The sequence below is a fragment of the Hemicordylus capensis genome, chromosome 4, assembly GCF_027244095.1.
Source record: "Hemicordylus capensis ecotype Gifberg chromosome 4, rHemCap1.1.pri, whole genome shotgun sequence".
Classification (NCBI taxonomy): domain Eukaryota; kingdom Metazoa; phylum Chordata; class Lepidosauria; order Squamata; family Cordylidae; genus Hemicordylus; species Hemicordylus capensis.
In genome coordinates this window covers 187,340,790-187,355,471 of record NC_069660.1, presented here as the reverse complement: position 1 = coordinate 187,355,471, position 14,682 = coordinate 187,340,790, and the positions used below count along the sequence as shown (strand labels likewise).

The 14,682-nt window shown below is 47.5% G+C and overlaps 1 protein-coding gene across 9 annotated transcripts in view; it reads left to right on the top strand.

Moving 5' to 3' along the window:
- Nucleotides 1-14,682, top strand: part of LOC128322103 (dynein axonemal heavy chain 5-like) — an 83,048-nt gene that overhangs the window by 38,659 nt on the left and 29,707 nt on the right. For 4 of the 9 annotated variants that reach the window (XM_053242840.1, XM_053242842.1, XM_053242837.1 and 1 more), the window contains 2 exons: nucleotides 741-863; nucleotides 2,260-8,365. In XM_053242840.1, the coding sequence (XP_053098815.1) occupies nucleotides 741-863; nucleotides 2,260-2,274 (138 nt within the window). In that variant the 3' untranslated portion in view covers nucleotides 2,275-8,365. The other 5 variants (XM_053242835.1, XM_053242836.1, XM_053242839.1 and 2 more) reach the window with 4 other exon arrangements.

The window sequence follows — 14,682 nt, the reverse complement described above, 5'->3', positions numbered from 1 at the left end:
TTGGCTTTTCCCTCCAAAGGGTTCCAACTTGTTTGCGCGTGATGAAATAGATGAAATCACTGGTGATCAGCCCCCCCCCCACTGATTAATGCTTTTAATTATAAAAAAGCATGTGAGTGTTCTGGACAGACAGACACCCAGACAAACATTTGCATGTGTGCCAATTGCTTCATATACATTATCTGGGCAGTGAAACAGTCCAGGAAGGTGTTACGTCAAGGACATAATGTTATGTTGTAAACCACTGTGAGTTAATTGGTGGTATAGAAATTTTAAAAAAATGAGCTAAGAAACTATGCATATAAATACTTTAAATATAAATAACAGGAGATATTGAAAGGGAGGTATTAAATGCACCATGAATTTTTAAATGAGAAGTTTCGCTGTAAACTCAGATGCAGCACCCCTCACTGGAGTGGCCCAAAGATTGCCTTGATATGATTGTTTTTTAAGCTAGGCAGATCTGACCCTCTTAACTGCTTGGGTAAGACAAGCCTCAGAGCCTTATGTATGGCATTCCTCAGAGGAAGAACAGGATAAGTATTAAAAAAAACCCTCTTTGTGCATATTATCTGCATTTGCCTTTACATTTTTTAATATTAATTGTCCCAAGTAGACTGTATATATAGCACATAACTGTCATTTCTAAGACCTGATCTAGATGCCATCTCAAGTAGTTTAGATATCAATTCTGAAGAGTGTAATGTTTTTGGCAAATTATGCATATTTTTTTCTTACAGTGCACAATAGAAAGTCATGTGGATAAGCGCATGGGCACAACATATGGCCCACCTGCAGGAAAGGAAATGACAGTATTTACTGATGATGTGAATATGCCTATGATCAATGAATGGGGAAACCAGGTCAGTTAAATCAATAGGATCTAATTTATTATCATAGGTTGTATTATACAACACTCCTGGTTTGAATTAGTGACTAATATGAAGAATGTCATTTTACTCAGGTATTTGTTTGCAATGGAAGATGCTCCAAAGTTATTCCAGAACATTTCCTTTTAAGTTATGAGAGAATGCTTTCTGATATGATATGGAACAGCAAAAATCTCAAATATTTAGTTTTACAAAGACCTAAAAGTGACACATATCTTAATATATTTTAATCTAATACTTAGATCACTAGAGATTATTACCAAGTTTTGCGGGCTACCCATTTTTATTAAGCAGATAAAGGATGTAAAGTAACAAAATTATGATGATGTTTATTATGAATCCCCCTCCCCTTGCCTCGTGCAGATGGGAGGGTGCTTGTCCCAGCCCGGGACACGAGGCCCAAGGAGCAGCCTTCATTGGCTGGCTGGCCCGTGGTGGGCGGGGCTCCGTGAGAGGCTGAGCGTTTCTTCGCTTCAGCCTCTCAGTCGCTTTCTGGCTTCCGTGGTGGAAGGAGCTCGCTTGCAGAGCTCCTTCCTTGGAGGCTAGGTGGGGGGAGCGCCCGACAAGCGGGCGGGGAGCAATTTCGGCAGCGAGCTGTCGTGGGGGCTACAGGGTCGGCGGCGGCAGTGGTCCCCCTAGTTGTTGGTGACCTCCTTGGGAGGCTTTCGGCCCGGTCGCGGCTGCAGCGTTTCGGGGCCTAGCGGGCCCGCGGCGGCACATCTTGGGCGCTTCTCCACCAGGGCTTTTGCCCTTCGGTTTGTTGGGCGTTGGGGGGGTTGCTTGGGCGGTTGGGGCTGGTGTTTCTCCCCCAAGGCAGCCTATTTTCCTTCAAGGGTCTCGTGCCACTGCGATTGGGTTTGCTTTTCTTTTGGGGCTTATCGGGCCTGCTTAGGAGGGGGCGTGAGGTTGGCCTTCCCACCCTGTTCTGAGTGGGCTTGTAGGCCTGGGTGGTGACTAAGGGTCTTTTTGTTCTCCGTTATATATTTCTAGCTATAATTTACAAATTAAAAAAAAAAAAAGGTGGTGGTTTTGTGCTGGTTTTCTGTGGGTGGTTTGTTGTGGGATCTATCCTTGTGGGTGCACCTTTATTCAGGAAGATGCCGGGGAAGGCCAAGGATAAAAAAGGGGGGCGCCCTGTCAAACAGCCCAAGAGGCCTGCTCCCCCACAATCGTCTTCGGATGAAGAGGATGAAGAGATGACTCTCATCCGTGGGTTAATTGCTAGAATGGAGGCTTTGGAAAAGGCCAAGGCAGCCCCTTCCGATAAGGGTGCTGGTCCTTCGGGTGGGGGTGGCGTGCCTCCTCCTAAGGTCCCACGTCGGACTAGGGGTTCTGTGAAAAGCCAGCTGCTAACATCTCTTTCTAGTAGGTTGGCCGCACTTGAGGAGGGGCTAAGCCCTGCCGGACCGGGCCCTGCTACACCAGCGTTACCGCCTCCTGCACCTGAGGTCCCAGCGCTGGAGCAGCCTTCACCATTGCTACCTCCGCCTGCAGCACCGGCTGGCCAGCTGCCAACGGATCCGGCTAATCCTTTGCCCCCGGGTGAGCCAGTTGCACCTACACCACCTGGCGGCACCGGCCAGTGGCCTTCCTTTCCCTGGCCGATGCCTGCCATGGGTGGATGGGGCCCAGCTTCCTACTGGCCCCCATATACACAATCTTGGGGTGTGGGTTCCCCGCTGGTTTTTCCCAGGGTTATGTCAGGCTTACAAGGTGCTGCGGAGCAGGTTTGGTCAGGTAATTGGCCTCCCGGTGGGTCGCTCCCGCCCCCAGGGGTGGCTCCTGCTTCAGTTACCACTATGGGGTCCCAACCAGGTTTTTACCCAATGGGTATTGTGCCGTCTCCACAACATGCGCCCTATGGGGGTATGGGGCTCCCGCTAGGCGATCACTTGCTCCCTTCTACGAAGGAAAAAATTCTGAAGGGGGAATATGTAGACATATTTAGTTTATTGTTTAGGGAACCCGAGGTTAAGCACAAGGAGGGGGAATCCTGTAAGGAGCATGAAGCCACCAAGAGGAAACCAGTTGAGAAAACTTGGAACAACTGGCTTTCCGGCTTCACGATTTATATGGGGGTTATTGTTCAGGCCCAACCTGCAAGGGGTCCTGCCCTTCTTAAATACATGGACATTATTCACAGGGCGGTCTCCGACTTTTCCGGATCTTCCTGGGTGCGATATGATGAGAGTTTTAGAATGCGGGCAGCTTTGGATCCCACCTTACCCTGGGATGCTCCTTTGCAGGAGCTATGGCTGGTTACTATGTCTCCAGCCCGGCCGATAGAGGGAGACAGGTCGGACAGTGGGCATTTGCTTTCTAAACCGTCCGGGGTTCCACCTGCGGGGGGTACGGGGCAACAGTGGGTTCAACCCCACCTTGTTTGCTGGGAATTCAACACCAATGGCAGGTGCTCCCGTTCCCCCTGTCGGTTTAAACATGCCTGTGGTGTCTGCGGGGCACGTCACCCAAGTTCCTCCTGTCCTAGGGCCAAGTTCGGGGGCTCCGGGGGCAAGTTTAGACAAGGGAACAACAAAAAGGGTGCCCCTCCCCCACCCCCTTCGAATAAAGGGTCCTAGCCCCGTCAGGTTAAGGGTGCTGCAACGGTTGTTGTTGGATTATCCAGACCATTCAGCGGCTTTGTATTTGTTGAGTGGCTTCCGGGATGGGTTTCGGATTCCCTCTTCGGCGCGTAGGGGTTTAAGTAATTCCCGCAACCTAAGATCGGTGGTGGGCAAGGAGGAGATTGTACTTAGGAAGATTAGAAAGGAAGTGGCCACGGGCCGGGTGATGGGGCCTTTTGCTAGCCCCCCCTTCCCGGGCCTTAGGGTTTCGCCGTTAGGGGTGGTTCCTAAAAAGGTCCCTGGTGAATTCAGGTTGATTCATCATCTTTCCCATCCCAGGGGGTCATCGGTAAATGATGGCATCCCTGATAGCCTATGTTCTGTACGTTACACCTCATTTGACGAGGCCGTAAAGGTGGTTAGGAGCAGGGGCCCAGGGGCCCTCTTAGCGAAATGCGATATTGAGTCCGCTTTTCGCCTGTTGCCAGTGCATCCGGATGACTTCGAGTTGCTGGGTTTTACTTTTGCAGGTAATTTTTATTTTGATCGGGCTTTGCCTATGGGCTGCTCGATTTCCTGCGCGGCATTTGAAGCATTTAGCTCCTTCTTGGAATGGGCAGTCAGGCGTCTAGCGGGCCTCTCCTACACGGCTCATTATTTAGACGATTTTCTTTTTGTAGGCAGAGGGAATTCTGGGGAGTGTCACCATTTACTGCGCTCCTTCATGGAGCTGACGGACCAGCTGGGTGTGCCCTTAGCACAGGACAAGACGGAAGGGCCGGTCACATGCCTTTCCTTTTTAGGAATTGAGCTGGACACCATTGCTGGTTGCTCCAGGCTGCCTCAGGCCAAGCTGTTTGTCCTCTTGGACATGGTTCGGTCCCTGGGTCGAGCCCGTAAGGTCTCCCTGAGGGAGCTGCAAGTGGTTTTAGGTCACCTCAACTTTGCTTGCAAGGTGGTGGCTCCGGGCCGGGCCTTTTTGCGCCGGCTGTGTGACTTGACGGTGGGTGTTCGGGCTCCCCATCATAGAGTGCGGATTACGGAGGGCGTTCGTGCTGACCTTGCCCTCTGGGAAGCATTTCTTACTGACTTCAATGGGGTCGCGTTTTGGCGACAGGATAGACTACTTGAAACCGACCTACAGGTCCACTCTGATGCGGCAGGTGGAATTGGGTTCGGGGTTTATTTTAGGGGACGTTGGTGTTCCGCTAGGTGGCCTATGGAATGGGTTAGGCGTGGGATTGCTCGTGATTTGACCTTTTTAGAACTTTTCCCAATTGTGGTGGCCATGCATATTTGGTCAGCTGAGTTTGCCAATTCTTCAGTTTTGTTCTGGTGTGACAACCTGGCGGTGGTCCAGATTGTCAATACCCAGACCTCCCAGTCACCGAGGGTCATGGGCTTAGTTAGGGCTTTGGTTTTACAGTGTCTGCGGGCTAACATCCTTTTTCGCTCCCGCCATGTCCTGGGTATACGGAACGACATAGCTGACGCTCTGTCTCGTTTTCAGTTAAACAGGTTCAGAGAGTTAGCACCCGAGGATGCCCTACTCCCGGAATCCATGCCGGCCTTTCTTTGGGAACTTGGCGGGCGGAAGCACAGCAGGCCATAGCGGCATCTCTGGCGCCTAGCACCAGAGCGAGCTACGCAGCCAAGCTGGAGGCTTTCTCGCTTTTTCGGGAGTCTGAAGGTTTGGTGGATGTTTGGCCTGTCCCTGTAGAACACATCCAGCAGTTTCTGGTTTTCCTTCATAGGGCGGGGCGTGCGGTGTCCACCCTGGGGGGCTATTTAGCCGCGCTAGCCTTTGAAGCCCAGGTTCGGGGGGTTGGTGACTCATCCGCCGACCCTCGGGTGCGGCGTATGTTAGAGGGTTGGACCAGGGCGGAACCCAGGCCCAGGGATTCCAGGCGCCCTTTTACTTTGGATCTGGTGGCTCCCACATTGGACCGCCTGGTGGGGTGCTGCTCGGGGCCATGGGAGGTGTCGTTGTTTAGGGCTGCGGTCTTAGTTGCCTTCTTTGGGGCCTTTCGCCCAAGCGAGCTGCTCCCCCGCAGTGGGTCCTCCCCCCGGGTCCGCTGCTTGCAATATTCCGATTTAACATTCGGTGAAGGGGAAGCCCGCTTGTTCCTTCGTCGCTCTAAGACGGATCAGAGGGGCAGGGGCCAGACAGTTCGCCTTGTAGCGGCCAGGGAGGTGAGTGTGTGCCCCGTAGCGGCCTTGAGGCATTACGTTGGGTTAGCCCCTTTTGCAGGGAGCTGTCTTTTTAGTCATAGTGATCAGACTCCTCTTACGCAGTATCAGTTTCTGGCGGTTTTGAGGAGGGCTCTGAGGGCTGCGGGGGTTCCCCTCCAGGGATTGACGTTGCATTCATTTCGTATCGGTGCAGCCACCACCGCTACGAATATTGGGCTGCATGAGTCTGCCGTCCAGAGGATTGGAAGATGGAGGTCCGTGGCGGTCAGGCGTTACGTGCGCTGACAGCGGGCGGTTGTTTTATGTACTGTTGACTTTTTATATTTTTCTTGACAGGTGCTGGTGGGGCGGCGGTCCCGGTCCGAGTCCTGATGTGTGGCCATTCCTTGGTCTTTTGGGCTTTCAAGCGGGCCAGCACCTCCCGCTGGGGATCCCAGCTGGGTTTTGGACGCAAAGCTTCAGTTTACTGGTTGGGCATGAGGGGCATGCTCTGGAATCAGTTGCTTCCAGCGTTAAGGGATCATTTAGACAGGTTTCCTTCTCCTGACATTCTTGTTCTTCATCTTGGGGAGAATGATCTGGGCCGGCGGCCTGGTCTCGCCATCTTTCAGCAAGCCTCATCGGATTTGGCTATTTTGCGCAGGTGGATGCCTGGTGTATACGTGATTTGGATTAATTGGCTCCAACGCAGAGTTTGGCGTGGTGCTCGCTCTGGTCTTAGTCTAGAGCGGGCACGCAGAAAAATTTCAGCTGCAATAGGCAGACTGGTGATGGCAGCTGGGGGGTCGGTGGTTCGGCAGCCGGATTTGGCTGCTCGCTTCCCCGAGCTCTTTCGCCCTGACGGGGTGCATCTTTCCGAAAAAGGTTGTGATTTATATTTACACAATATCCGTGAGGCTCTTGCTGAAAGTTTAGGCAAATGTGGGGCAGGAAGGTCAAGCGATGGCTAACCTTCCTGGGTGGCAGGAACAGTGCGGGCTGTGGGGTAAGGAGGTATAGATTTAGGTGAGCACCCTTGGGCATTTTTTAGGTGGATTGGTCAATCGCTTCCTTGTGGCCTGTGTGGCACGGGAAGACTTTGATTGCCAAGAAACCTGCTTCAGGGCTTCACCAACCTTTGGGCTGTGCGGTCCGGGGCGGTAAAGATCCGAAGCTGTTCAGATCCCCTCTTTAAAAGGGGGGGTTGGCTTTGAAGGAATTGGGCAGGAGCTGCCTGCCTCTTTCCTGAGCCAGGGTGTGTCGCCCTTGCGGGCAATGGGTAGGACGTTTTGAATCCTAGCCCATGCCTAGGTGCCCGCACTGTTTAAGTTGGTGATTAATCACCTTGTTTCAGGCCGCCATGCCTGTTGTTGTTAAATATTAATAAAGCGTGGCCCGTTTCTCCCATTAAAAAAAATGTCTCTGTGTCTTCTTGGGCCGGGGTCTGGGTACAAAGAGCAAAGTCCAGAAAATAGATCCCAAAGTCAATGGGGAACATGCAAGTGTATCATTTTTGTGGGGAAATTGAGTGGGAAACAGTAACTGATATCCTGATTAATGCAGCATGGGTGTAATATATATGTTTTCTTCTTCTTCTTCTTCTTCTTCTTCTTCTTCTTCTTCTTCTTCTTCTTCTTCCGCCTCCTCCTCCGCCTCCTCCTCCTCCTCCTCCTCCTCCTCCTCCTCGTGTCTTCTAGTTTATTCTGCCTGTGGTGACCAAACAATGAAAATAGGGGAGGTGATGCATGAATTCTTCTGGATGAAAACGGGACTAAGAGACTAACTAGCTGGGACCTTAGTCTTTCCCTCCTAATGAGCCCTTCCATGGCTGCCATTTTGTTCTGAGAGAGAAGCCTCTCCCAGATGCCAATGATCCCAGCCTCCATTTTGAGGCAAATGATAGCTGTAGGAGTTCCTAGTCTGGGTGGCAACAACAGTGAGGGTACAAAGTTAAAGCCTTCCTCCATCCTTGCTAGGGTTCGGATCCTGAACATTCCCCACAGCTGTTACCATTTTGAAAAACAACAACAGGGCCAGATATTGTGATTTAATGTTATGTCTAGATTGGTCCTCATTACGTCAAACTAGAGTGGCAAACTATAGATTAATCCACAAACTGGCTGTGATGTCAATGTCTTTCTATTTAAATGTTTTTAAAAACTCAACTGGGGTGGTGATCAGCAAATATGGGTGTGAATTGCAGCTTCCTTCCAGGGACAAAGAGCAACTTTGGAGGTCTGATCTGGAATTTTTCACCCACTGGCGAGAAGCAGAGAACTACATGCAAGTTCTGACGAACTCGGGTCATGAAATAATTATACAAGTTCTCATTGGTTGGAGGCCGCCGTGGATATTCCTTCTTCATAACAGATATGAGATCACCAGTGATTTCATCTATTTCATCATGCGCAAACAAGTTGGAAACCTTTGGAGGGAAAATCCAATTTTAAAAATGCAATTGATGTATTCTATGACCTGTCAGATTAAAGAACTCAGTTAATTTGTCATCTGCTTTTTAACTACTGACTAAATTGATCAGTTAAGTAAGAATTCTGTTACAAAAATTTCCACAGAGGCACTTTTACAGTTATTGGAGATTATAAAACCTTGTTATCACTCCTAGTTAGGAGGCAACTTTTCTTTTCCCTTCTCTATTCCATGTGTACACTACAACCAAGATGTTCTCAGAAAATAAAGTGCTTCAAACAAGCAGCCCTACCAAGTATTATTTACTCAGAAGTAAGTTTGTTGAGTTCAGTGAGGCTGACTTCCTAATCAGTGTATTTCAGAATCTGTTACTGTTGTTTATTTACGATCTTAGATCAAACATCAATATACACAGAATATACACAGTAAAAAGAATAAACAATAATGGAAACAAAGTCTAAAATGACATCAAATATATAAAATCAGGAATCTTTGACAGTAACCGATTGCTGTGCTCTAGCTTCTCTTAGTTTGGTCAATGTATAACAAAATTTAGCAACCGCCAGAGATATTGTTGGGTCCCTGTCTTCTAATAAGTATATAAGAATTGTCTCCACTGAGTGGCTTTGGAGATCTTTCAGATACTGAGATAAAAATGAATCCCTTTCATCAGTATAAAGTGGACAATGTAACAGTGAGTGCGTCAGTGTTTCGGGAGCAGCTCCGCAAAGGCATAGTCTGTTCTCATAGGGTTTTCTCTCAAATTTCTCTACTAGCATCGCTGAGGGTAAAGCATTCGAGCGAGCTCTTGTAAACGCTCAGCGCAGCTTTGGTGAATAGATTGTATAGAAATAAGAGGCTGTGACCCAGTCTTTCTTGGTGCTTAGGAATTGTAGCGGCCTATTTACAGAGGCCCTTTCCTCCTGGAAATTTATGTCCCTAAGCCTTTGTTTAACTAGGGATCTTGCCGTTGACTCGCCCTGTTCTAACAATTGTGCTGGGCAGAAGCCCATCTTCCGGAGTCTTTCCTCAACCGACATACACCAACGGGGTTGTGGGGTAGCGGCCAGGAGATGAGGTTTAAGTCCTGCCTGGTAAAGATAAGTCTGAATCCAATACAGGATAATGAGCAGCCAGGCCCTGGTCTCCAATTTCCATAGCCCAGTCTCCAGCCGTATTAAGGAATTCGGGACGCATTTTGGTACCCCCAATAGTGATCTCAGAAAGCCCGATTGTACGTTTTCTAAAGCTTGTAATCCTTTTGGCGGTCTAACCTGGATCCCATATAGCAGCTGAGGTATCACTTTAGCCTGAAAGGCTTTATTAGCTGCCGGAATATAGCCACCACCTTGTGCCCAGAAAAATTTCCTGATTGCCATAGAAGATCGAGTGGCATTCAGTTTAGTGGCACTGGTGTGTATAGAGGTACCGCCATTAAACTGAAACACCACCCCCAGGTATCTGTAAGACTTCACCTGCTCTACTCTGGCACCACCTGTGGACCATCTAAAAACCCGTTGCTTCTTTGCAAATCTCACAATTTTAGTTTTGGTGTAGTTGAGTTCCAAAAATTCCTCATTGCAGAACAGACTCAAGCATTCTAACTCTCTTTTTAGACCAACTCTGGTCTGTGACAATAAGGCTGTGTCATCTGCATACATCAGGATAGGTAAACACCTGTCCCCTAACTTTGGCGCGTGAGTTTCAACTTGCCGTAGACGGGTGATTAGACTGTTTACATAGAAATTGAAGAGAGCTGGGGCTAGTATGCATCCCTGCCGGTCCCCCCTTTCTACAGGGATCTATCTGGATAATTGGCCATTGTGGTTGCATTTTACTCTCAGACTCCTGTTCTCGTAGAGTTTATATATTAGAGATAGCACTCTCTTGTCAATAGAAGAGTTTGCAAATTTCTCCCACAGAGCATCCCTGGATATTGAGTCAAAGGCACTCTTAAAGTCTATAAAGGCGACATACAACGGCGCCTTTCTGCCCTCAACGTATTTCTCTATTAAATTCTGGAGGACCAAACAGTGATCTATCACAGATCTTCCTCTTCTGAACCCCGCTTGTTCTTGTTCTAGAATGTTTTCTTTCTCCATCCAGTCCAACAATTTGGAGTTTAGATGTTTAGCGTATAGCTTACCAATTACGCTTAATAGACTTATGGGTCTATAATTCAACGGGTCATCAGACAGGCCTTTTTTGTGAATTGGCACGACAATTGCCTGTCCCCAGCCATTGGGCATATTTGTTGTTCGGTCTATATGAGTGAATATGGAAGCTAAGAGCGGAGCCCACCAGCTAGCATTGGCCCTTAAGAAATTGGGGGGAATGTAGTCTTTACCTGGGGATTTGCCTCTCTTTAGCTGTCCAATCAGATTCTCCACTTCTTCAGTGGTAACTGGAGGCCATACAGGCAATTCCTCCGGGGGGATGCTGGGCCAAGATGGAAAGGTTAAGTGTGCTTGTGGGGCAGCATAGATTTTGGTGAAATGATTTACCCATCTTTCCTCTGGCACTGGAATTTTTCTGGGGAACGAATTAACCCCGGATACTAAGCGCCAAAAACTGGCTTCATCCTTTTTATTAAGGGCCGTTATAAGTTCTGACCATTGTCTTTCTTTCAGGGCCTCCTTTTTGGCTTTAATCAGAGACTTGTAACCCTTATATTGACCCTTATATTGTTTGAATTTCGTGTCTAAAGATAAGGTATTATTTATTTTGCGGTCAGCCGAGAGTTGTAACAGTACTTTTTTCGCCTTTTTACAGTCCTGGTCAAATCAGGGTTTGTTATAAGATACGTGCGAGGCGGCCCTGACCCTGGCTTGAGTGCCTCTGACCAGAAAAGGGATAAGTAGGGAAATCAAGGCTTCGTAATTAACAATCACTTCAGACTGAGATGCCAGTGCCCCTTCAGGGGCAGGTTCTTCACACCGTTTAATGCAAACTAGGGTATTTTTTGTGCTCCTCCATCCCCACTTCTGAATAACACCAGCTCGTGAATCTAGCCTCCAACTCTGGGGACCACTTAATTCTCTGGGCCAAAACGGGGTTTCGTCTCTGGGTCATCCCTGCGGTTGAGTGAGGGTTCTATGACCCCCTCCTTGGTTAGCCGGCAAGTGACCCTCAGAGGGAAATGGTCACTCTCTGGTCTTGGGATAACCTTCAGCTCTATTATTTTGTCTATCAGCCCTCTAGATACCATTACATAATCTATTATCGAGCGTTTTGTACTGAGAAAAAAGGTAAATTGGCCAGGGCAGTCTCCATTGACAGCTCCATTAAGAATATGGAGATCTAGTTTGTTAGCCAGCTGTATCAGCAGCCTGCCAGTAAAGTTACTGCCCTGGTCTAGCAGGATATGCGTTGATGCAAGAGGTGAATCTTCTGGTGTCAAGTGGGGCATATCCCCAATACCTGAGTCTTCAAGCGCATTAATTCTGGCATTACAGTCACCCTCTATCATTATTGCTGCCCTCGGATAGTCCATCATCAGCTGCATGAGGTATCTTTCCAAGTCACCCCAGTGGGACTTACTATGTATTCTGAGACGTAAAATAGGCATATACAGATTGACAATAATAATTTGTGTTTCATGTGTGAGAAGCAGGACTGCCATCGCGATATTAGAGCAGCAAGGGAGAGCCAAGGTTTCTGCTCTTAGCCCATAGGAGATACCTATTGCAAGCCCCCCCCATGTTTCTGCCTCCTTTGGTGCTCTGGGAAGCAGGAGCCAAAAAAACTTTATAATTAGGGACATCGAAGTTGTCAGTCCTCCAGGTCTCTTGTAGGAGGAACACCTCGTGTTTAGCAATAAATGCAAATAGCTCAGGGTCCTGATCCTTTTGAAGCCAACCGCCGACATTCCATGAGAGTAATTTTATGGTTTGGGTTGCATGGCTAGCCTGTGAATGTCACTTTTCCCCCTGATCAGTCAGGTTCGCCACCATAGGTGGATAAGATGGACTGATCTGAGTTCTATTTTCCGTCTCTGGAATCTCTGCTGCCAATGACTTGGGGGGGACTTCATTGCGATGAGCAATTAATGTCTCAAACAAGGGTTTTGAGTCTATTTCCAGTACCACTGGAGTTCCCTCCTTCGCACAAGGGGCATCATTTTGTATACATGTCTCTATCCGAGATGAGTGTGCCGGAGAATCGTCGGTTGATACATAAATTCAGGAATCCCAAGGGAGTGAAGTATTTGATAAGTGAAGGCTGAGGGAATAAGGGGGCTTCTAAGTCGGGTTCTCATCCAACTGTAGATCCAATGCAAGATCTTCCTCTATTGGGGCTGCACCTGTCTTACTCTCCTTGTCAGCACTGGGATTATCAACTTTGTTGGTTACTTGGGGCTTTATTTTAAACAGAGCTGTTGGTTCCACCCTTGCGTGGGAAAACTGTAGGCAGTCATTAGTGTTCTTTGGACTTACTCGGTTCACCATGGTATCTGCCACGCGTTGGATCCTGGGCGAGCCAGGAGGGATTTCTGAGGTATTCGCTTCTAGCCCCCAATCTTTCTTGATTCCTCTATAAGCTGCAAGTATGTCTTTTATATTACCTGCATGTCTGAGTGAGACAGGGCTCTGCTTTTTGTTGCTTTTCTTTATCTTTCTCCGGCTCTCAGGCAGTAAGCCTGGGCCTTCTGGCAAATTCCTTTTGGCCAGGAGCCCAGCCCGTGCTGTATGGTCTACGGAATGTCCAAGGTCAGAATTTGCAGCAACAGGTGCCGATTTGACCTTAACCCCTTGTATGCCAGGGAATAGAGGGACAGGCTCCGAGTCAGCGAAGACTCTAATTGGGAAAATTCCACAGGCATTTAACTGTCTGGCCCTGTACAGAAGTTTCGTTGGAAATCCAGGTGTATTAAACTTAATCATTATCCTTTTGTAAAAACTGCAGCGAGGGAGCCAATACACAGAGTTCACCTCAGCAGATGAGAGAGAGACATTAAGAAGTGTTCTCAGGGCTACCAGAACCCCCTGCCTATCCTGCCATCGAAATATTCTTGGGCTCCCCCAATCAATACAGAGCACAATGTTTTTAGATTGTACTATAGCACCCTGGGATTTTTCGTTTCCAAGCGGGGTCCAGCATTTCGTATTTGCTGGTTAACTAAAGAAAGTTCCTCCTTCTGGTTCAAATTGCTTTGGACTAGAGTACAGGTGAAACTCGGAAAATTAGAATATCGTGCAAAAGTCCATTAATTTCAGTAATGCAAATTAAAAGGTGAAACTGATATATGAGACAGACGCATTACATGCAAAGCGAGATAAGTCAAGCCTTAATTTGTTATAATTGTGATGATCATGGTGTACAGCTCATGAGAACCCCAAATCCACAATCCCAGAAAATTAGAATATTACATGGAACCAAGAAGACAAAGATTGTAGAATAGAACAATATCGGACCTCCGAAAAGTATACAGTGTACTGGGCTTGTTTGGCCAGCAAACTCGCCTGACCTGACCCCATAGAGAATCTATGGGGCATTGCCAAGAGAAGGATGAGAGACATGAGACCAAACAATGCAGAAGAGCTGAAGGCCGCTAATGAAGCATCCTGGTCTTCTATAACACCTCATCAGTGCCACAGGCTGATAGCATCCATGCCACGCCGCATTGAGGCAGAAATTGCTGCAAAAGGGGCCCAAACCAAGTACTGAATACATATGCATGCTTATACTTTTCAGAGGTCCGATATTGTTCTATTCTACAATCCTTGTCTTCTTGGTTCCATGTAATATTCTAATTTTCTGGGATTGTGGATTTGGGGTTTTCATGAGCTGTATGCCATGATCATCACAATTATAACAAATTAAGGCTTGACTTATCTCGCTTTGCATGTAATGCGTCTGTCTCATATATCAGTTTCACCTTTTAATTTGCATTACTGAAATTAATGGACTTTTGCACGATATTCTAATTTTCCAAGTTTCACCTGTAGTTCTGTCTCTCCTTTTATAGTCCAAAGCTTTCTGCATATAATTTAGATTTAGCATGACAGCATAGTAAAATGGCCCTTTTCATTTATATCCTTATTAGTATACCTGATCTTCTCTCCAGCAGCATAACTGATTAGGTCATTGCTTCTCCCCCTGCCCCCAAAATAAGGGACTCACCTGTATGATCTAGCTTAGAAAATGTACTGAGTATCTCTGCCCAATTCCTGCTCACACTCCAGTATTAGGAATGTGCACGAATTGATTTTTTTGATTCAATTTGTGCCTGAAACAAATCACCCCTGATTTGTTTTGTGTCCAAATCTGTCACCCCGAATCACACCAGATTCGATTTTGATTAGATTAGATTTGGATTGAGACACATTGATTCGGACCACTTATAAAGGTCCCGGGGCACCAAATATGAGTGGTGCATAGGTCCCCTTGGGTGCCACCTACCACCCAAATTTCAAGGCAGTGGGGCACTTGGTTGATTTTTAATGATTTAGTTTAGTTTTTACAGATTGTGTATATTTTCTCTATAGGAAATAATGGGGATTTGTAGTCACCATATCCTAACCTTAACAGGGACCCCCAGCTTTATTTTTTTGTTTGAAAAAGCTAAGACAACAGGGGTGATTTGTTCTGTCTCCAAATCATCCCAGTCAGCTAGATTTGGGTAGAAA